Below are 24,081 nucleotides of genomic sequence, written 5' to 3'. Positions count from 1 at the left end.
GATGGACATATAAGTACACAGGTTTTGGATTCGAGTTCCTTGAGTACGAAGTCATCTTTGTTAAGGAAAACTCTACTCCCAATATCAAAATTTTCCGATGCGAATCTGAGTTTAGTTGGGGTATGGGGTGGGGGTGATGGGACCCACATAAGAAGCTGTTAAATTTCTGACACAAAACTGTGATTTTTTTATCTGACATTTCGTGTCAGTTATGTATAGAGTAGTCTCCTTCACTCACAGACATGTGACCAACCACTACAATCTTTTCTTTAATTATTTTTCAGATTTTTAAAAAATAAATACTGTATACTCCTATTAATGAGAACAAATATCTTTATTAAAAAAAAAAAAAAAAAACGTTTGGTTGTATAAATATATATTTTCCTTATCGACGTATAGTATTGAATAAGTAAATGTAAAATATGACAGCAAAATAGAGTGGAGCTAAAAGTTTAGATACGAATCACATTCATTAGGCACATTACAAATATTAAATTTGATTATTATGAAAATACGTCAAACATGTTCGATAAACAAGCGAGTTTATAATAAGATCATATTTTTTTTATGGTAGTCCAAGGGATTGGTTTACTGCCAAAAGATCAATCAAACTGATGGAAGTAAGGAACTTAAAATGAGATTGTGGGAGAGTAATACAAACATCATGTTGTTAGGCGAAACAACATGAACGAGCAGTTCACTCTTTGTGCTTAAATTAAGTAAATATCTAAGTCGGGGCTTTTCCTTTGCCAATCGATCATATGTATGTATGTATCAACTTGATTTTGTCTTAAACTAAAGAGGCAACTAAGTATTTTATTCGAACAAATATAAAGTCGAAATGTATGATTTTGTGTCTATTACTGATTCTCCGTCTGGCCTGAAAATTTTTTTGCATGTCTCCGTTACCTTTTAGGAGGCCTACGCCTCATAGAAACTGTCTGAGTCAATCATCCACTTTAGTATCTTACTAAATAAAAATGGTGATATTGTTCCTTCATTAATCAAAAATTTAATTTTTGAAAAGTATCATGACCGTCCAATGAGAAAGCAAACCACTACATTCTTTATTATGAATTTATGATTATCATGACAAGAAGTAATCAGAAGCAAAATGAAGACATTTGACCACAAATTAAAGTTAAAAAAGTTTGGAGTCAAATTGTTGCACTTGACATTATTAACAAAAAGATGAAAAATTTAAATAATTGTATATTTTATCTTATCTTATCTCTGTTAAATAACACCTAGAGAAACATATTAGCAGAGAATATCTTGGTAATTGTAATTAATTAATAATTAATCAAACTTATAATCTTGTTCCATTCTAAAGAAAAATACTTGTAAAAAGGCTTTCACATCAAGCCAAAATAACATTAATTAAACTTTTTTTCATCCAATACTTGTAACATAATCTTGTAGCTTTTGACCAAATAATAATAATAATTTACCCTATCTTCTAAAGAAAGCTAAGATTATTATAGGTAAGTAGAAATTGGTGTATAACATTTTTTTTTTGTTTCCTTTGAAAATTATTGGATAATTTTGATATACACTTCATTTTTTCATATGTTTTACTTGAGCCGAATATTTATCGAAATAATTTTTTTACGAGGTAAGGATCCTTTCTAAATTCCATTTATAAGATTATATGAGATCATGCTATTGTTGTTAGCTTTAAAACAAGAAAAAATACCTAAGGTTTGTTATAATTATACTATCAAGGATTTAGTGACAATAATACAATTATTGCTATATTATATATTTAGTGGCAACAATAAATGAATAGTTATAATCAACACTTTAAATAACACTTAAACCTTAAGAAACTCGCTAAGTATTTTATATATTGCTATTAAATCTCTCTTATATTGTAGAATATGCAAAAATGTCTAAATTTGATATTCACTACATGTTTGACTCACCCACTCACAATAGATTCAAAATTTAAATTTTATAGATTCAACTGTTAAAATTCTTAACATCAAATCTAATATAAACACAATTTTAAAATTACAACTTCATTTCACATGTTGCAACGCAACCTTAAAAGTTAGTTTTTTTTTAGTTTTCCATTTGGTGTCTGAAGCCCACATTAGAGTCTCGACTAAATTCAGATCGCATACTGTAAAACCCATTTGGACGTGGCAACTCCCAATATATTATTTTCTCTATACTCAAGGCTCGAACCCGAAACATCTAATTAAGAATAAAATAGTCTCATCATCACTACACCACAACCCATATAGGTAGCTTAAAATTTAGTTTTTTTTTTTTTGATTTTCTATTCGATGTCCATAGCCCACATTGAAGCCCTGACTAAATCCAGATCGCATACTGCAGAGCCCATTCAGAGGTGACACTCCCGACATAATTTCCTCCATACTCAATGCTCAAACTTGAAACATCTGATTAAAAATAAAACAGTCCCACCACCACTGCACTACAACCCAGTTACTTAAAAGATAGTTTTCAAATCCTTTGAGTGGCCTCAACAAAGTCTGTAACTTTGCAGCTTTTTATCCTCCCTTCTCTCTCACTGAACTCTTCCTGCCAAAGATACATACAGAAATGGTCCACAGAAAAACTCACTGCAAAAAAAGCTTCTTTTTTTCATCAACAACCAAACTTTAAACTTCAACAACCCCCCCCCCCCTCCAAACCCCACCCCACCAATGGACTTCAAGTTGAAGCAATGGAGAAATGAATCATCATCAGAAGAAAAATCAACAAAGTTACCAAGACTTGTTCTTGATCTTGACTCTTTTTCTTCTTGTTATTCACATTCTGATTCTGATTCTTTTGCTCTTCCATTATTTGTATCTGAACCTATCAATAAATTGTCAGCATTTGCAGATTCAACACTTACTCCCACCAAACTTCCCAGTAAGTAAATACTACTATTACTTTACTCCCTTTGTCTTTTATCCTACTCCGTCCGGATTCAAGATTTAAACTTTATGAGTTCGAAATGTGACTTTTCTATCTATTTAGTAGATTTGTTTTAACACATATATAGAGTGTGACTCAAAATTATTGAATTCAGTTGAAATCAAACATTACTTTTTGTACATTCTTAACGAAATTTCTGACTTCTCTATAACTTGTGTCTCTTAAAGTTTTAAATATTTTTATTCGTAGAAACGTATTCAAGATTTTATCTTTATGAGTTTGGATTACCATTTTGTATATACATAGAGTAGATTTCTTACCACACACATATTATTTGAACTATGAGTATTGAATTTAGACACTCTTAACGAAATTACTGACTTCTTCACACTCCTTGTGTCTGTTAAAGTTTAGAGCTTTTTTGTTGTTATGTAACATATCCATAATTATTGTAAAGATGGATCTAATTGGGCCTAACTCAACCCAAAAAGCTAGCTTACGAGGGAAAGATTGTTCAACTCCATATAAGGAGACCAAATTCCCATCCTTTTTCCGATGTGGGAATTCTTAACAATTATTTTATCTTCTTGTTTTGGACTATAGGTATGGGAAATGGTTACTTCAGCTTAGCTCAGTGGCAAGAACTTGAACTACAGGCTTTGATTTACAAACATATGTTAGCTGGTGCTCCTGTTCCTCATGAACTTCTTCATCTTATTAAAAAAAGTCTCATCAATTCATCTCCTTATTATAATATGCCTCAACAATATCATCATTATCAACAAGCTAGTAAGTTTTTTTTTTTTTTTTTTTTTCCAAATTTGAATTGTTTATTACAGAGTTTAAGTAATATATACTTTCAATGTAAATAAATTTTACACTATCAGGTCATTTTTACCTGTTGTAGACATATAATAGGTAACGTATCTTATTTTTAATATTTTAAGAAGCATTTCGTTTATATATCCTTTGAATGACCTGATGGTGTGCAAAATGGAGAACACATAACAATAAGAAGTGCTAAACTAGTATACTTTTACTTTATCTACATAATCACATATTCTTGAACTTTGTACGATATATGTAGTGGCGAAGTCGTAAACAATGAAGGGTGGTCAGATGAACAATATTTGGTTTGAAATGTATACGGTGCATCTAGAAAGATATACCAAGTGTATATATCAAATCTTGAATGCTCTTAACGAAATTCTTGACTTCAGCACTAGTCATACATGAATGCCAAGAACAAAAAGTTACTAACATTTTTTTCTTTTGTAAATTATGAAGTGTTACACTCAGGGTATTGGGGAAAAACAAATATGGATCCAGAGCCAGGGAGGTGTAGGAGAACTGATGGGAAGAAATGGAGATGTTCAAGAGATGTTGTGAGTGGACATAAGTACTGTGAACGCCACGTCCATCGTGGTAAGAACCGTTCAAGAAAGCCAGTGGAAATCCCCACAACCACTGCCTCTCGTGGCTGCAATGCAGCCACGAGCAGCAGGGGCGGCAGTGAAGTCCTTAAAGTCAACTCCGCCATGGCAAGTCATGGCGGGGTTACTCCTCAATTTGCTCTATCTAGACATGCAAATTCAATTGATCTACTTCAACTCAATCAAAGGTATACCTTTTTGAAATGTTGAGTTTAAGTTATGTGCATCGATATTATATAATGTTTTAAATCATCAAGTAATTGTTTACAATAAACATGATCTTATATCTAGAGCTTAAACAAATGCGAAGAAATTATCTAGTTTCTTTCTTACTTTCAACGAGAACACGGATGGTTTTTAACAAATGTCGACATGATTGGTGTTTTTCTTTTTTACAATTATGATGTTCAAGTCAGTTTGCGTACACTTTAACAAATTTCATGAAATATCTTACTTTCCACCAACACAAATATCGAATAGTTTTGTAAATTGTTTTTTGGTCTCCCACTAAAAACATGAATGGTTTTAAGCAAAAGAGGAGACAAGAAGTTCAATAATGCAATGACAAACATTGAAATTTGAACTCTTTTAACTTTATTCTAAAGGGACTAATTTATGTGTGTATTATTCTCTTCTAACCCCATCATTATCTTTTTCCCTACCACCTCCATAGAGACATCTGAAAGTTATAATGTTTGATTGATAGTTGTCTCCCAAAAGGGGGAATATATAAATTAAGACCTTGATCAAATAGCTTTATCTTTATCTACTTCAAATTCCACTATCACATTTTCCTAATATTCTTTCTTTTATTCACTCTTGGAAGGTGGGGGCACTTATTGAGAGGAGCTAATATTAAATTATTTTGGTTTTTTATTCGATATTTGATATATGTATTGAAGTCGGTTAAAGTTGGATTTGCATTGGAAAGTTCTATATTAACGATTTAGTTTTCTCGTACAAAGATGATTTCATACTGAGGATTGGAACCTTAAGAACTCTAATTAAAGATGAATGAGTACTTCTAACTTGACCATAAACGTTGTTGATTAATACTTGTCTCACAAGAGGGAGAATATCTTCAACTTACTAAGAACATGACCTAAATAGAAAGATTTGGATCTCGAAAATAAGGATAAAAGAGTAATAGATAATTGAGTGTTGTAGTATAGTATTAGTTAGTATACACATAGCGTAGTATCATATTCTCCTAACTTTCACTATTACCTGTCATTTCATTTGTTATGATTATCTTGTTGTTTTGTTGCCATCTTTTTTTTCCTATCATGCTTTGATTGCATATGTTTTGAGTTATGTGTATATTAGAAACAACCTATTTACCTATAAAGGTAGAAATAAGGTATGTCTATGACTACCCTTATGAGTGAAATTACACTAGGCCTTATTGTTATTGACACAAGAAGGGAGAATATCTAAATTAAAACCTTGATCAAATAGCTTTATCTTTATCTATTTCAAATTCCATAATCATATTTAAATTTATTTATTTTTTCACTCATGGTGGGGTCCACTTACTGAAATTTTTTCTTGTGATTGTTAATATCTCATTCAAGATTGTTTTGGTCCACATTCTTGTTTTTTTTGTTGAGTTTGCTTTAGCCTTTAGTGCATAGTTGCACCCCATCCACTTGTTCTTTGTCTCTGCATTTGTAAAGGTCCCCCTATGTACTAATGTGTAAGTTTTATGTACGGATAGCGTAAAAAATATTTATACAATCTGGTCACATATAAAATAACTATATGTGATAAGTATTAAATAGTAATAGGGTATTATGAGATCTTAACAAATAGCCAATCGGATTCATGGTTACTTTTCTTGTCCGATATACACCTAGATTATATACAATTATACACATTACATATGGATTATACATATCGTTGACTAGACGACTATTTAAGTTAATTCTTGTTTTGATTTGTAGGCCTTCAACATCTATAATTGAGAAAAAAGGTCCAATGGAATCCCAAAATGATAGTAAATCCAGTGGCCAAATCCTTCGCCATTTCTTTGATGATTGGCCTATACAAGAAGTTGAAGAAAATGAAAATGCTACTTCAATGGCTTCTGCCACCAGTCTCTCCATTTCGATGCCCGAAAATCCCTCGTCTGACATCTCGTTAAAGCTCTCTACGGGAGAAAGACATAACTCTGGTACTCGAGTCCATAACGTTGAACGTTCCATGTGGGGAACGAACCAAGTGGCATCGATGAGTGGACCACTAGCCGAGGCCTTAAGGTCATCGATGTCCAACTCATCGCCAACGAGCGTTTTGTTTCACTTGCCACGTGGCACCACGTCGGAGGCTAGTTATGTTGGCACATAATTAGACAAGTGGCAGCACGTCCAACTCTTTGTTGTGGTACTTTTTCCCTATCTTTTGTATTGAAAGCATACTACAAAGGTGCATTGCAATAACTATGTTTGTATTATTTTTTTTTTTTGAGAATGGTAAAGTTACTATGTTTGTATTATTTTGGTTTTGCTAATTTCTTTTTCCAATGAGAAAATGACAAGGATATCTACACTTTCTTATTATAATCATGATGTTCGAGTCAACTTTCAGTTCAACGACATCCCAAAAAGAATGTGAAAAGATTGATCTTTTTTCTTAAAATATACGCCTATTTGTATCTATTTTAATGATCAGTTTACTAGAGTAAGTACTTAACCTACATTAGGCTTCATTTAAGAACTTTGATTTTTTGATAACCGTGGTGTTTAGGCTAGACCTTGGCTTATTCCATAGGTAACCTGCCTATCATCTCCCACTAGCAACAAGCACCAGGTGACTAAAAGAGATCATTAGATCAGCTCTATTTCCATTTTATGGTCATTGTATTTTAGGTCTCACATAGTTGATTTCTAGTTGGCTGTACATATAAAGAGATGATAATTTACAGAACTCAATAAGCAAAACCTGCTGAAGCCCGTCCCAGCATTCAACATAAATTCATCGATTTTACATATGTTTGTTCAGCACTTCATCTCTGCGTATATCGTTGCACTACTAATAGTGGAAAGAATTGCAAACCTTTTGTCACATGAAATTCCGCCAAGACTGATGCAATATTGCCAGATACGTCAAGAAGCTCTATGTGGATGACCAAGTAGCGTTCAAATCTTTCAACGCGATCACAAGTTCGTTCATTCTTCAATGGGTTCTTCTTCTACTACTACTACTTCTACTACTGCTGCTGCTTCTTCTTCTTCTTCTTCTTCTTCTTTGTCTACTAGTGCATAGACCACTGCTGTTCTACTAGGTGCATACACCATAATTGAACGAGGACGATCATCATACCATCCTTCCTGTTTAGATGAGGTTGTGTAGATATTAGAAAATTCTTTCTGAAACGAAACTAAAAGTCACAGGCTGGGATAATAACGAAGGGAGATTTTAACTTACAAAGGTGAAATATTCGGCATTATGATCAATTCTCCCGAAGCCACCAAAAAGTGGATCATCTGAGTCCAAGGCAACCTAGAGGCGCAACATTTTGCAGTAAATCACATCAAGTTAATCGAGTTTATAGAGCACATCAAGAAGCTGACGAAGAAACTAAGGCAACATTCTGAAAGATATTAAGTTCTTAAGAATCGCATACAGTAAGGACTTCAAAAAGACACATAATTCGAGGGATAACCCGAATTCCCTTTTTGTTAAATACAGGAAATGGACCAGCTCCGAACTAAAGTGTGACACGAAAAATTCTTGCTTTCCAAGAAAGTACTGGTTTTGAATTGAATGTCAGTCTTCACATTTGCATTAATATTATCTACCATCCAACAAAACCTCATATAGCCCTCTTACCATACAACATACCCAATGTAATTCCACAAGTGGGTTTCGGGGAGGATAGTGTGTACGCTGACCTTACCCTACCTTACAAGGTAGAGACGCTCTACCACTTTATATGGAAGTAATACCGTGAAGTGTCAATTCTTGATTTATCACTTGATCATCCTACAACGTGGCTATTGCAAGCAAAGATATATGAAGAGCCAAACTAACAGTCAACGAATACCAGCATTTCAGACTTAGCATTTCATATTTATATACACTACTGCAAAGAACAGAAGTCCTTGGATTTATTTTAGGTTCCAAGGTGATGGTATAGAAGAGAAGGAAAAGGGAATTGAATGGTTTGGATCAAGACGGGGAGCTGTAACGATTCATTAATCAAAAGAACATTTTCTGATTGTTCATTCTAACGTAGGTCAACTCATTGGTTGTATCGCTAATACAAAAGTGATGACTTCCATTTCAAATGAAAGATTGAGTAAACGTACTTGGAAAAAAGAAAGGTTTCAACTCAGCATACCTTGTATTTTCCAGGCTTCAGGCAGCCTATGCGATAGTCTGAATAGCTTTTTGTCCAGTGAAAATTAAAGACAAAAACTAGGTTTCCTCTTTCAAATACAATCATCCTATCTCCTTCATTCTTTCGTGATATGAACTGGTGTTCTGAAGTCATAAACTGCGAGAAAGAATAGATAAAAATCAGTCCATTACACAGAAGTACAAAATATGAACAAATTACAAAAGAATAGTGAATACAGTAGTACTCCCTCAGTTTCAATCGTTTTGTCTGTTTGTTTTTTTTAGTCTGTTTCAAAAAGAATGTTTCTTTTCCATTTTTAGCAACTCTTTAATTTCAACTTTCCACATGACACGTTTAAGACTACAAGATTAAAGGGCATTTTGGTACATTCTACATTACTTTAGTTTAAGACCACAAAATTTAAAAGTCTTCTTTGCATTCTTAAACCCTGTGTCAAGTCAAAATCAGACAAACAAATTCAAAAGTCTTCTTTACATAAGTAAATATACATGACAACTGAAGTAAATAAAGCTGCACATCAGACTATTATCATGCTTGTTTTTTAAAGATGAATACCAAGAGATTGGCATAAAAATAACTTCTTGTTCCATGTGTTCTCAAAATGTCATTATCAGGTTTTAAAGTCAGCTCGAAGATACTTTGACAACCTAAGTGGAACAGATATGAGCACCCAAGCATGTGGCTTAATGGTCAATGAAGTTTGTTGAAACCCATGAAGTTCAAAGTTCAAATCCTAACGGACGAAAAAAAACCACCAAGTGATTCTTTCTATTTGTCCAAGCTTTTGTGGACAAATACCCGGTACCTGTGCTGGTTGGAGGTAGCAGGACCCGTAAAATTAGTCGAGGTATGCAAAAGTTGGCCTGGACACCACGATTATTTAAAAACAGATATGAGAAGGGAAATTTAAAGAAAAAGAGGAATGCTCCTTGGGGGATTTACATGTATGAAAATGAAAGTGGAAGCCTAGAACTATATGTAAAGAACAATCAGAAACTTCAACATGCTCTAAGGTGCAGTAAGCTCAAATTAGCCAGTTCATTTTAAAACTCTAGGGAAGAGTGTTACGATAATCATTGTTCTATTTGTTCTTCTGAAAGATTCGGGCACAAACTGTGCTTGATATATGGTGAAAGAAATCCATACATGAACCGTGAGCTGGTTTTCCTTACAAAGGAAGTGCTAACTATAATGGTAAAGCCAGGAAACTGGGTGATGGGCCTATGGACAGATATAATGCTCATATTCGAGTAGTTTTAACGATGTTCTATACTATGTTTACTTCATTTGGAGGTAAAATGTGTCTATTCTGTGATGATATTGCATGTCACATGTGATAATGTGCAATTAACCTTTATTTGACACTTCAATAGTGATTTCTTGGTGATTTGGTTGCACTGTGACAAGGTCCTTTAAGGTTTTGAAGGATGTTCAAGCAGGGGGTGGAGCCGGAAGGCCAAGAGTCACAAATGGAGCACAATAGGAGGATAACGGAAGGCTTGAGCACCCTCATAGGTGCCACAAACTTGCACCATGACATCTATAAGGAAATTTTACAATTAAGGCAAAGTTGACAGTTAAGAGCAAGAAAATGAAGGCAAGAAAGGAGATTCTTGAAAAGATGACCTTTCCAGACAACTTTCTTCTAATTTTTCTTAGTTCCTTCATTATAATTGAGAAGTGCATGAATATTCCTAGACATGGCTATGTTTTTCATTCTAAGATTGTGATGAAACCATGTCATTCAATGTATTTGTATTCATCTTATTTTTTATGGATGTTGAGTTATTTGTTCAATCTTGTGCTTGTTCGTCAAATTGTGTCCATATTGGATGATGGAATGGGATGTTATTCATATATATGGTCTTGGACAATCCTCACCTCATGAGCTAGTTTTTACGCCTGAGTTAGATCCAATTTCCCTTTTCTTTATATTCTTTCCATGCGAAAGATTTGTGGCTGACGGACAAATTGTTTCTCCAACAGCAGCAAAAAAAAAAGTAATTGTCTACTTCATCTTCTCAATCCAAGTCCCCCTTACCCACCACCACCACCAAACAGGGTAAAGACTAAACGCTCAAGCTACAAGGTAAGGATTATGAATTTTATAACCTTCGAACCGACTGTTAGACCAATTAACTAGTTATGGCTGGTTAAGACTTTGGTAATTAGGGTAGGTAGCTACTTTTTATTACAAAAAATTTCTACAAGTTCAAAACTTTAACTGCATTTTCTCAATGATATCACATCTACCGGACTAACATAATTGGAAAGTAATTCTCAATTTCTCATCAGCCAGCACAGTAAATGACTGAATCATTATGGCTTATGGCCAAGCATTTTCAGCAAACTGTATTTAGATAGATAGTAAAAGACACTACATGAAGATGCTTAGAACATAGACTCGAAATTCCTCCAAAAATATGAGAACTACTGGTACGGGAAATCGAGAAGCACAAAACTGAGAAAGCAGGAACAATATAAATATGTACCTCATATTTATCTTCAAGATACTGCATAGCCCGGTCAAATTCTTGCAACCCACGGTATCTTAAATATTCTGCATCTCCCTGATCCAGCAAAGGATAAGATCTCAAAGATTAAGACTGAAAATGTTAAAAAGGAACATGGTATAATGCCGCAAAAAAGTTCCAAGTATATTTTGACCCTCGTACTCTAAACCCCATCATTTGTTTTGGGAACTGAAGGAGTATTCGCATCAACGCCACATCAATCCACCAAAAGGCTAGAATGGTAAATCATATACTCCCTCCGTTTCAATTTTTGTCTTGCTCTCCTTTTTAGTCCATTTTAAGAAAATGCCTCTTCCCTTTTTTGGCAACCCTTTAATTCTAACTTTCTACCTAGCGTGTTCAAGACCACAAGATTAAAGGGCATTTTGATACATTCAACATATCTTTAATTTAAGACCACAAGATTCGAAAGTTTTCTTTACCTTCTTAAATTCCATGTCAAGTCAAAACCAGACAAACAAATTGAAAAGGGGGGAGTAACTTAATAAGAAACAGTGTAAGGGCAAACCAGGTCAAATCTCCGTCTGCATTTATCATAACTGAATTGGTTTCCGGGAATTACTGAGCCATCAGAGAGGTGTTGCTCAGCCCTAGGGAAATCAATCCACTCTGGAACAACATTAATGAATGTATTACTGTACTATAAAGAATACCAGGAAAGAAAATTGTACAAGATCAACAGCAGCCAAGAGAAGATATATGGCCAAGGAGGGTTAGCAATCTATACCAGGGTGGCCGAATTCATTTCCCATGAAATTTAGGTACCCTTCTCCTCCTAATCCCATAGTTACAAGCCTAATCATCTTGTGCAATGCTATCCCACGATCTATTAATGGTGTTGACGGTCTATCCAGAGCCATAAAATCATACATATCCTGAAAATGATAGTTGGGGGTGGGGGTGAAGCTTTACATGAGAACTTGATAAACTAAATCAATAAAGCATACATCTCTAGTCGTTGAAGACACTATTTTTGGGCCTCATAAACTCATAATTGACATTTGCTTGTTAACAATTTCATTTTCTCATATCTCTTATAGGATAGGGGATATTCATGCTCACACATTATTACTATAGAAACAAAAAGGTAACAATTTTGAAAGGGAGATAGCAGTGGATTCATGTATAGTTACATCCTTAGAGAAAATTTAGTTCAGAAATCAAGCTGATAGTTTCTTGAAATTATAGAATGTCTAATAGAACTTGTAGGTGAAAGAAAGTAGACTTCTCCCTCAAATTAATGGATGAGTTAATGCAGAATTAAAGTTCTCCTTCAAGTGGCATTCCCAATTTTAAGTTTCAATTTGATTGCTGAGAAACACACAAAAAAACAAGTGTATATAACCTTGTCCATCAGCCAGAATGCTATAGTTTTATCACCGACTAGAGCTTGATCATGACTTTCAGCGTATGAAACACACTTTTCCAACCATCTTCTATTTGTCAGTGTATGAACAATATCACCCACTCTCCAATCCTCATCCCGTTTCCTGTAAAAAACAGTGTTAGAAAAAAAATAAAATATTAACTGCTGGAAATTATAAAAGTCAAACACAAAACTAGGAGCAAATCCTGAGAGAGCAAGCGAGTATTTTGTGTTCTATATAGATAGAGCATATAGTCAAACAAGTAGCAGACACGTACTGCCATTGTACTGGGGCACATTGAAACACATCAATGGAATAACTCTCGCTCATAATAGCATAAACATTGAAAACATCTGATTAAAGTTGAACAAACAGTCTGAGAATAATCTTTCTAAAACTGTCTCGCAACAAGAGTTCATGCATCTTTGTCCCACTCAAGAGATACTTCAAAAGTAGTACCAGTTCCAAATAACCAAATGCTACACCACTCAGACATTGAGAAATTACAAAAACGCTTCCTACATATACAAGGTAAACAAACTTCCTCCACTTTTGTCCCTTTGTTGAACTTATGCCTCCCGCTAGGAATGGCTCGGATGGTTTTAGATTAGAATTTTTTTTTGAAATGTGAACCAAGAAATTGTAATCAAATACGGGTTTTGGCTAGTGCTAAAGAGGGAATAAGATGGCTTGATCGCAAGAATCCATGTACAGGATTAGTGGACCATCACCATCAGAATTGCAGCCCATTGAGAACAAATAATAAGGCAAAAGGAGCCAAGACAGGTGGTTTTTGCCCGTAAAGCATCCTGATGACTCTTGAGTGATTCAGATTACTGGTTACTAAGAATCTTATCTTGCATCATTCATGAGAGAACTTCATGAGTTGAATGAGGGCTCCACAAAAGGAGCTCTTAGACAAGGAATGAAAAATGTACAAGGAACAACAACCAAGATACGCAGTGCAGACCACATTAAAATGTTTCTGTGCTTGTGCTTGAGTCTCCACATCTATTGCAAACTTCAAATCAACATCAGTGACATTATTTGTAGGTTCTCTAGCCATATATTAATCATATAAATTACTTTATCAAAAAAATCTACATAATGTCAGGGATAAGTATATAAAGATTAGAAACATACTTGAGCAACTCAATCCATTTATCAGCAATTGCCATATGCAGCCGATAGTCAAAGCCAACACCCCCATCTTGAACGGGAATACAAAATGTCGGCATTCCGCTAACCTGAAATTAGTAGAAAAAATAGAAGCATTAAGGGAAGATAAGGAGTCACAGTCCATATAGAGTAAAATGTCTGTTCTCTTCACATTGCATAATTTGCATTTTGCAATGATTATAAATATATCTTTCATAAGGTTATCAAAAATAAATATTTCTTTCATAAAAGAAGAACCTCTGAAAACTGAAAAGCATATAGAAGTACAAAAAGTCCAAAGTAGAGAACCTTACAAAATGCATGGTTTTCTACAAATGAAGAAGTTTACTTCTACTTCCTAAGCCAGATTCCACTTGAATTCATTGGGACATCTATACCTATGTTAGAGGTGGGGGAACAATGGAACTTCAAATTTCACTCTGAACATGGTTCAGGAAGACGAGAATTTGGATCAGTTAGGAGGCACTAAAAAATAACTTTTCCAAGTAGTTTTCTGAAAAGTGAACTAGACTCCTCTTAGAACAAAAACTTGTATGCCTTAACGTCAAAACCAAATTGATTCTCCATGCTGTTTTTTGTTTTAAGTAAAAAATTGGTTTTAGCTGATGGCATCCTCCAGCTTGATGATCCTATTATCATAAATTCAGCATATTGAGGTCTCTTTGAATTTTACTCATGATCTCAGAGCAATTGAGTACCATAAGGTCAAGATCAAGAACTACTTACATCTTCACCAATGGTAATTGCATCCGGGAAAAGCCCATGAATAAGATCGTTGACCAGCATCAGATACACAACAGCATCCACATCAGTTGCGAGTCCAAAGTATTCCTCATAGTTCCCAGTGAATCCCACCTATAGAAATTAAAATGTATTAGGTAAGTAATTTAGTAAAATACTGGAGACCACAGAATGATATAAAGGTAAACTAGGTTCCTTTTTTCCCTGATTTGGATGTTACTAGGCACCTTGTTGTCTAAAAGTTGCCACTTGTGATCACACAATAAAGTATTAAAATTATGTCAAGTCAACTTTACCGATAATCCGTGGTGAGTATACATCATTGATGTCACACCATCAAATCTAAATCCATCAAATTTGAACTCATCCAACCACCATCTCGCATTTGAGAGAAGATACCTAAGTACCTATAACAAGAAACATATTTCCTGTCACACCCATTGACACGAGGCACAAGGTTCTGGCTGATTCATGTTTCAACGGAAGAAAGTACCTCCCAGTTTCCATAGTTAAAGAGGCGGGAATCCCACATCCAATGATAACCACGAGCTCCAGAGTGAAAGTAACAACTATCTGTGCCGTCAAACATGTTCAGTCCATCTAAAGTATTATTTGATGCATGGCTGCAAAAGGTTGCATAATTCCAGTGAGTTAAGGACAAAGTAAAGCATGTCAATAGAAAATAAGTGCCAGTAAAAAAAAAAGGCTAACCATTATTATGATTAGATTCTAGAATGAAACACCATTTCTTTCATTTATGAATTAGATGTCAACAATCAAAAACAATAAATGACAACAAAAAACCCCATCCATAGCTTCACTAAACACAGTTGCAATAGTAAAAGATTAATTAATACCTGTGAACAATGTCCATGAGAACAACAATTCCTAGCTCATGAGCTTTATCAATCAAAGACTTAAGGTCGTCGGGCGTTCCAAAACGGCTGCTTGGTGCAAAAAAATTTGTGACATGATAACTGTGACAAAAAGGGATAACGAGTTCCATTAGAAATACTAAAAATTATCAGTTTAAACACTTAGTGGCACCAAGTGATTAAATGAGAAAGACATCTTGCTGAAGATATAGAGTAACCAGGGAAACAAATGCAAACAGCAAAAATGAGAATTACCCAAAACTAGCATAATAAGAATGCTCTTGAATAGCCATAATTTGCACCGCATTGTACCCAAGCTTTTTTATGCGAGGAAGAACTTCATCTCTAAAATTCACGTATGAGTTAATTTTAGGCTCCTGCAATCACAAATATGGAACAATCTATAAGGGAAGAGGATAACAACACACACTCAATACTTAAGACAAACAGCAAAATTAAGGAGATTGAGATAGAAAATAACTAAAAGCTTCTCGAAAATGCATGTAGCATGTAAATCCTATCCCAGTATCTTGGGAGAACAAGGAATAGAAAAAGGGGCCAAATATTTTGTTTTATTACATTTTAGATAAAGACAAAGCGTCCAAATATTCAAAGCGCATAAGATATTTCAGCTACAATATATATGCACGAGAAATCAGCTCTTGTATCATAACATTTTAATTTACAAAAGTATCACAAGAATGAAGAAGTTAGAAGTCCATATAAACAGCTGGAAATATTCAAAAAAATCTTGGTACAGCTAAAAGGTATCTCGTACTGGAGTCTTGGCATAACTAGTAAAGCTACTGTAATGTGACCAGGACGTCACGGGTTCGAGCTGTGTAAACACTCACTTGCAGAAATGCAGGGTAAGGTTGCGCACAATATACACTTGTAGTTTGGCCCTTCCACGGACCCCATAGTGGGAACTTAGTGCACCGGGGCGGGCTGCCCATTTTTAGTTCTCGAACACTAAGTCATAATATATAAACAGAAAGAACAGAAAAAGGAGGATAAAAAGAATAAGAAATACTAGTGGTTCGCACAGGACAATTTTTCAGTATGTTCTAGTCACCCTGTCCCGTCATGTTTTTATAGTGGAAGATAATTTCTTCGTAAAGGACAACATTGACATGTGAAAACGAACCTTCAGATGCCATTTCGAGAACAGCAATAAAAAAAATTAGCTTCTGGTTCATAAAGTTAACATCCAGGACACCACACAGCAAAACCTTAATGAACCAGCAATCACTTTACTTCACCTTTCAACAACCACTTAGAGAAACAACTGCTCTGATGACTAAATGTTCACATATACGGCAGTCATGACAGATAGAATTCAGATTCATAAATTATAAATTACATGAAAGAGGAAGGATGCGCACCGGACTACTCATTCCAATATGAGATTCATATATTCTCAGCGACTTTGGTTTCTTTGGCCGTGGGTGTTGGAAGATATACCTCTCCTACAAGGAATGAAAACGAATCATAATAACGAAAACTAAAGACAGAAATGAAATAGCATTGGTGAGGATGCAGAAACTAGCAAGGGAATACAAGTACTTCATAGGAAAGAAAAGAAAAAACTCCTAACTCACAAACTGCTATGCAAGAACACTAACAAATAAGCTAATGAACAAAACCAACTAAACTAATATACAAAGAGAACAAGATCAGTGTTGTCAAAGGCGCGCTTAAGCCTTGAAGGGAGACTCAAAAAGTGTTGAGTGCTTCGCCTCGCTTAATGTCTGGTTCAGTCTTGTCATCAAGGTTCTAAGACATAATTTTCCCTTACCAATGAGCCTCTTCTGAAGAGGCGACACTTAACAATTGATATTTCACTTTATTGTAATTTGTTTTCAATTTCTTTGTTCATATATTAATCATTCATGCTTATAATTATTAGTCTTTGACTAAACATATAAGGTTTGTATTATCTCCCCCTTTGCGCCTTTTTCATTAAAGCCCACACTTTATTTGGACTTAAAGCCTCAATGGATTTTGCACTTTTTGCTTTTGATAACACTGTACAAGACTATTAATCTATGCTTTCCATGGACTAACTCCAATCCATAGGTTAACAAGTCAACATGTTCTGTAGTTTTTGTATTGAAAAATCTATGCCATACAAATACTTATCACTTTTAGTTTCTCCTTTTCCTTTTTTTATGATGGTGGTGTCCTGGTCAACTTGCATGCACCTAACTATTCGACCGGACACATGCTACCTCCACCAGTACTAAGTGAGTATTCATCCAGCTTATCACTCAAATTTTTACTATATAAATATGAGAATAAGCTAATCTTAAGAATAAGATCACTCAAATCTCTTTATGATTGCTCGGAGAGAATCTCTTCATGTGGAAGGCTTCTGAGTTACGACAACTAAGCTGGTCTAGTATTTCTCGAGGTCCAAAGGTTGCACTTTGAAGTGATAACTTGAAATGTGTTCCATAAGGAAGCTGAAGAAATGGTTATGCATATTACTTATCAAATATTTATAAAATCTCATAATACTTGTCAAAAATAAATAAATAAATACATAATAACCTTATACAAATGGATAGCATACTCCTTACATAACCCGATTGTCTCGCATCTCTACAATTATATTTTTTGGTAGCAATCTTTATTTATTTCCAGTAAAACCCATTTGGCCATTTCAATTACATAAATTACCATCTAAATAGAAAAACATGGATGACTTAAATACAGCTATGAGTGAATTTTCTGGTATGTTTTTTCATATGTAAGTTCAAAGTACTATAGATTATCCATTACAATGAAGTGTCGCCATCTCGCTTAAAAGTTTGAGATATTAGAAAGAGCACACTTTACTTTACTTCAACATGCCCCTCACAAGTGCATCTAATTTATTTTCATGGGTCAAGTACGAGAAAATTCTTTTGATAATAGGTGGCACTGAGGCTCGAAACCGGGATATCTGCCTCCTCTGCTACCATGTGGAAGCGAGATTCACCCTATGTTGCTTGGACTCTTGAATTCTACAAAAATGTTGACCAGTGCATGTCAGATTCTCCAAAAGTAGTGCATTTTTTGGAGGATCCGACACTGGGGCGACGACATATTTGAGAGTCCGAGCAACATAGGATTCACCACGCTCCTTTAAATGCAGAATCAAATACAAGACAATATTCTAGGCTATTAGCTGTTAACAGAGAGAAGAGTGTAACCTCTTCGGGTGGATCATAATATATTCCATTATATGGAATTTCATCAGGAAGCTGTAAAGAGTAGTTGATCCAAGCAGGAATGGAATCCTTAACACCTGATGGAGTGTCCATACGTATCTACATTTCAGTATATTAAGAGCAAATATTAGCAAATAGTTACATAGAACCACCATGATCATACATAGACTATAAGATATTGGAGGGGGTGCTATCAGGTTTAGAAGTGAATAGACCTATATAAACTAAAAAAATAATCTTGAACATGCTTTGACATAAGTATTTTAACTGAAAAGGTAGTGATACCGACAGCCAAGGCATAAGAAACCTGAAAGTCAATCAGAGCACTGTAGAAAATGAGTCATACCTTCACTCTGGACCCATGAGGAATTGCAGGAGAACCATCCACATTATTTGGCAGAAAAATCTCCCAGACACCAAATTCATTCTGCTTATAGACTATGAATTAGTTTTATGCAACATTCCAGCACTGCATAGAGCTTAACATTACTGGAAACAAGTCAAGAAAGATTACTTTAACATCTTAAGAAATCCACATTTTCTTGCAAAGACTTCCTTGTAACATGCAAATTTGAAAAGGGGTTCACGTGCCAATACAACTCAATCAAAAAGGGGGTAAATGAAAAGGTAAACAGAACTAAGAATACGAGCAATTTGATAGAAACTTGTGAAAGGAATAGAAAAGACAATTGAATGAAAAGAACACAGCTTCAGAAACGGAAACAGAACCACTTGGGTATGTACTATGGGGGACATACCCGAGTCATAATGTCAGCATTTGCGTCCCAATTGTTGAAATCTCCAATGAGGGCAGCTGACTGCAAAAGAACGGAGAGGATATACATGCAATCAGACTTTCAACAAACCTATATTATCATGAACAAAATACAGAAGTTGGTATAACTGACGGACACAAAAGTAGAGACCACCAATGACTTTCCAGGTTATTTTAAATCATCTGTCTCTCATTTAACATATACTGCACCTAAACTTTATTTTTCTAGTAATCAGTTTACACAAAACGTCAGAATGTGCAGCTTTGGTAGAAAAATGTTATATCATAAACCCAACAACTATGTGTTGCCGAACGGATTCTCCTATCTTTTAGAAGTTTCCTTGATGAAAATTAACATACTGGTTCTGAACACATCTGACTTCATAAATATATAGAAACAATTTTTATTCTGATAGAAGGACCCACTAACCAAAAGACAAGCCACTCGGTTTGCTGTTATAAGTACCTATACTGGCAGAACACAAGCCAGGTCAAAATATAATGCCTTCATTCCTTGAGACAAATTTGTACTTAGTTGGCTGATTTTAAGTCGATTAGTCCTCTAGTATCCTGCGAGCTAATTCTTACATGCCAAATTAGATACTTTACTTGCTAACAGAAAAAGGTCTGTACACGAATGCGTGAGTTATACCGAATACTCAGTAAATGATAGACCACTTCAAATCTTTGTTTTCGAGAGGGACAATCAACTCTGCAAATATCGATCGAAACTTGAACCCTTGTATGCGCATGCACAACAATTGATATAGGTAGTCCATATTGGTATCAGATGTATTACCATGTTCTGATCTTTCCATTTTTTTGACCCATTTCTTGGGTAAGTCTCCCAACAATATTTGAAAATGAAGTTATCCATAAAGAGAAAGAAAGTTTTCGACCAAGCTACCTCCTAAGGTCGCTTTTTTTACTTGGACAGCTCTATATGAGGCATGTCTCACCCAAGACAACATAAAGAAAAGAAAAATCCAGTTCCCAAACAGATGTTATATGTGCAAAAAAGAGGCTGAAACCCCCAAACACCTTTTTATTTGTTGTGAGGTGGCCTCAGAATTATGGACCATGTTTTTTTGTCTCTTTGGTATCAATTGGACCACACCCCGCACAGTTAAGGATTATGGAGGACACGGATTAATGTAGAGGATTTTTATCATAGGGATCTAAAAGAAAACAAGAAATGAAACACTAACCTGGGCACCAGGAGCCCACTCACGGTAAGTGATACCTGTAGCACTGGCAACAAAGTTCATAGGCGGTCAGAATGAGGTACTTCAGTCCCTCTGAGGAGAGCAAACTTACAAAGGGAAAGGAGGAGCATCTACAATATATAACGTTCAAAAAATCCAAGGAAAATAAAAAAGGAAAGTAAACGATTCAACAATAAAGGGAAAACTATATCACTGAATTATATAGATTCTTCTCCAACAATCAGGTGTTACATTAGCTTTGGAAGGTCATTTCCCAGGATTCACTCCAGTTGTTCGAGATATGTACTTCAAATTCCAATACTCCCTCCATCCCATTTTATGTGGCACCATTTGACTTGGCACGGTGTTTACAAAAAAATGAGGACTTTTGAAACTTGTGGTGTAAAATAATATTTTAAAGATAAACTATTTCTAATTATAGCAAAATGACATTCCTTTTGGGACTGACTAAATAGGAAAGGGGGTGCCACATGGAATGTGATGGAGGGAGTATATAACATGCCTTCTTTTAAATTTAGTCAATGTAAGACCTTCGTGGGATAGCACCCTTTTCATATTCGAGTAATTAACACAGGAGGGAAGTACGAGATACTCAAGAAAAACTTTCAACAATAGATGATATTTAAAGAATGATAGGAACTAGATAACACCTATTTTTAGGAAGGCTGAACATGTCAAGAATTACTCGCTGCTATATGCATGTCTCCAAATACAAACATAATCAATTTCTCTTTTTTTTTCCCACAGTTATAACAACCTCTAGTCACCTTTTAAATCCTCTGTATCACATTGTATAGGTATGGGAGTGGGTCAACGAAGTACCAAATTGGCATGAAAGAATCACATTATGGCATGAAATGTTTGACAAGGTTTTGCAGCCGGTCTCGATTACCTTCAGAAAAAAATAAAATAAGAATAAAGCAGTTATTACCTACGAGTGAAACCCATTTTTTCATAACCACGAGAAAAAGCTTCCAAACCACCCTCATACTTGTCAATTGCCTCCCTCAGTTTCTTGTACTGTGAATACCTAAAAGTGGACAGCATAGAAAAAAAAAAGAACTTTAGATTGTTGCAGGCCATAGTTGTTGTGCTATGGACCTATTGTGTCCTTCAAGACCTAGACTTGGGAGACAAAAATGAAGAATGTATGAAGCAAATAATCAAACCTAGGCAGAAGAACAAACAAAACCAAACATAGATTCACGTCAACTGAAAAGAAGACTTAACAAAGATAAAACAGAAATACTAAGAGCATTCAAATTGAAGAAGTTTCTGTTTCAAACAAATACAACAACATCAACCCAGTGGAATCCCACAAGTGGGGTCTAGGGAGGGTAGAGTGTACGCAGACCTTACAACTACCTCGTAGAGATAGAGAGGCTGTTTCTGTTTCAAACAAATGATGACTAAAATATTATAAAGCATTTTAAATGGGAGGTGTCTCTCTTGCTCAGCAATCAGAGTTTCAAATAAAGCATGTTTCCATAATAGATATATTTTCCTGCTATTGAATATCAACATCAGTACACTTTTGGACAACATTTCAAGTGAGCAACAATAGCATGGAAGTTGTCAATCAGAGAGTGATTGACAACCACCTGGAACATTGTACCATATCTGGTCATATCCCCTCCAAAAGAGGCTTGGCACAAGGTGATCATCTCCCTCTTTGTTCACAAAAGTGTTGATCACTTATCTCCCCTTTTTTGGGATAACCGTGGTGTATAGGCCAGTTTTCGCAGACCTTGACTAATTCCACAGATACCTTACAGTCTTGCACCTCTCACCAGCAACAACTACGCTAGAACAGATGAGAAGAAATCACCTAGTGCTTGAGACCTCATGGTGCTCAGCCCACTTCATTGACCACCTATTTCCCTTTTTGTCCGGCCAAAAGATTAATTTGGTCATTGAGGGACTTAGAAATATGCTGGAAGTGGACGTAGAAAAGGGAAGGAAAATGTGGAGCCAGTAGACCATCAAAACGTACCCATTACCCCGTATTTTATGCATGATAACATCATATTATGCTGCAGAGAGGCAACTGATGCACCTAAGAGTCATTTGATATGCCTTTGCGAGTTCCTGGTCTCAGAATCAGCATGAACCAAACTTTGTTCTTCCTAGTCAATGAAGTTCACAATATACATTCACTCGCTGAAATGGTGTGATACAGAATTCGTGAACTACCCATTTCCCAAGGACAGAGAGTTCTCTAATGACCAAATATAAAGGGACAGCACAGAGGAATGGAGTTAGAGAAGGTGGAGAGGAGACTATTAAACTGGAAGAGGCACTATGTTTCACTGGGTAGCAGACTAGTACTTATTAATAGCATCCTATATAGTCTTTTTCCAACAATACCACTACCTTCGTGAGTCCTAGGAATTAGTGACAAGCTTAGAAGGCATTTCTATCCCATTTCTATGGGATAGAAATGCAGAAACTAAAAGGTACCATCTACATAGGTGGGCTAAGTGCAGAAGTGAAAGGAGGCTCGTGGTCTTAGAGTAAGAAACCTGAAATAGTATAACAGAAGCCTCTTATACAAATGGCTATCAAGGTACAGTTCCCAAGTCTCAACAAGAAAGAATTTGGAGTAGTGATTACAGCAAAGTAAATGGTTGGTCAACTCTGTGGTGTTTCATCCCGTGATTGCTCATCTTATGGGGTGCCTATGGAAAACACAAGGAATCATTGGGCTGATTTGTTCCGTTGTACAGTTTGACTGGGCAATAAAATAAATTGAAGTTTGACAAGATGCATAGTAGGGCCATATTACCCTCAAAGGTAGAGTTCCCAATCCTATGATATGGCCGATAATTTGCAACTGTGTTGCTGAAGAATGTACAGAAAGATCACACATATGTCCAAAAATGGATTGGTAAGCAATAGAATATGAAAGTCCAAAGACAAAAAGCCTAAACATCATCAACCAGATGACCATCACAGGCAAAAAGTGCCATAGCCTATAGATGAATTCTGCCTCTATTATAGGAAAATTACTCAATGAATAAAAACACTTTTACCTATAATCAAGGTGTTGACGATAGTTTGTCAAAAGGGGGTCTATTTCATAAATCTTCTGACCAAGTCCAGGTGGAGGGATGCCCCTCTCTCTGATCCTATCAGATTCATCAATAATTGTCTCTTCAGAAGTATTTAATGTTTTAGACTCCTCCAGTTTACCACCTTCTTGTAGATGTAGTGATGAAGCAAAATCCAGCTCTTCAACACTTCCTGTAAGATCACTTGACGGCTCAACGTCATCATTCTCAGTTTTGATCTGGCTAGCGTGTTCCATTGTTGAACTATCTACATCAGTTGATGCCTAAAACATAAAATGTAATAAGCAAAGTGACAAAATTAATCACCAATTCATTTCTCATGGAAACAAAATGCAATAACAATTTCATTTAAGCAGACTCAGGAAGATATTTATTTAGAACTGCTTTCTGCAAGAAATCTGCCACCTCTC

General features: G+C 35.3%; 2 protein-coding genes across 3 annotated transcripts in view; one reads left to right on the top strand and one right to left on the bottom strand.

Moving 5' to 3' along the window:
• Positions 1–2,526: 2,526 nt before the first annotated feature.
• Positions 2,527–6,771, top strand: LOC125870954 (growth-regulating factor 3-like). The gene is made up of 4 exons (XM_049551504.1): positions 2,527–2,886; positions 3,496–3,681; positions 4,180–4,513; positions 6,269–6,771. The coding sequence occupies exons 1-4, from the start codon at positions 2,676–2,678 to the stop codon at positions 6,669–6,671; spliced, it is 1,134 nt and encodes a 377-aa protein (XP_049407461.1). The 5' UTR covers positions 2,527–2,675; the 3' UTR covers positions 6,672–6,771.
• A 375-nt stretch (positions 6,772–7,146) lies between these two features.
• Positions 7,147–24,081, bottom strand: part of LOC125870424 (1,4-alpha-glucan-branching enzyme 1, chloroplastic/amyloplastic) — a 20,764-nt gene continuing 3,829 nt past the window's right edge. For both annotated transcript variants that reach the window (XM_049550858.1, XM_049550859.1), the window contains exons 3-22: positions 23,633–23,934; positions 21,532–21,630; positions 20,583–20,625; positions 19,358–19,417; positions 18,946–19,026; positions 18,582–18,698; positions 16,770–16,853; positions 15,640–15,761; positions 15,367–15,486; positions 15,003–15,132; positions 14,806–14,916; positions 14,495–14,623; positions 13,733–13,836; positions 12,568–12,712; positions 11,950–12,097; positions 11,731–11,831; positions 11,181–11,258; positions 8,668–8,823; positions 7,752–7,826; positions 7,147–7,654 (exon numbers count right to left, since the gene is read on the bottom strand). In XM_049550858.1, the coding sequence (XP_049406815.1) occupies positions 7,493–7,654; positions 7,752–7,826; positions 8,668–8,823; positions 11,181–11,258; positions 11,731–11,831; positions 11,950–12,097; positions 12,568–12,712; positions 13,733–13,836; positions 14,495–14,623; positions 14,806–14,916; positions 15,003–15,132; positions 15,367–15,486; positions 15,640–15,761; positions 16,770–16,853; positions 18,582–18,698; positions 18,946–19,026; positions 19,358–19,417; positions 20,583–20,625; positions 21,532–21,630; positions 23,633–23,934 (2,367 nt within the window). In that variant the 3' untranslated portion in view covers positions 7,147–7,492. The remainder of the gene's footprint in view (positions 7,655–7,751; positions 7,827–8,667; positions 8,824–11,180; positions 11,259–11,730; positions 11,832–11,949; positions 12,098–12,567; positions 12,713–13,732; positions 13,837–14,494; positions 14,624–14,805; positions 14,917–15,002; positions 15,133–15,366; positions 15,487–15,639; positions 15,762–16,769; positions 16,854–18,581; positions 18,699–18,945; positions 19,027–19,357; positions 19,418–20,582; positions 20,626–21,531; positions 21,631–23,632; positions 23,935–24,081) is intronic.

Source organism: Solanum stenotomum, chromosome 7 (assembly GCF_019186545.1).
Source record: "Solanum stenotomum isolate F172 chromosome 7, ASM1918654v1, whole genome shotgun sequence".
Classification (NCBI taxonomy): Eukaryota; Viridiplantae; Streptophyta; class Magnoliopsida; order Solanales; family Solanaceae; genus Solanum; species Solanum stenotomum.
The sequence above is the reverse complement of the archived record's forward strand: the minus strand, read 5'-3'. Positions and strand labels throughout refer to the sequence as shown.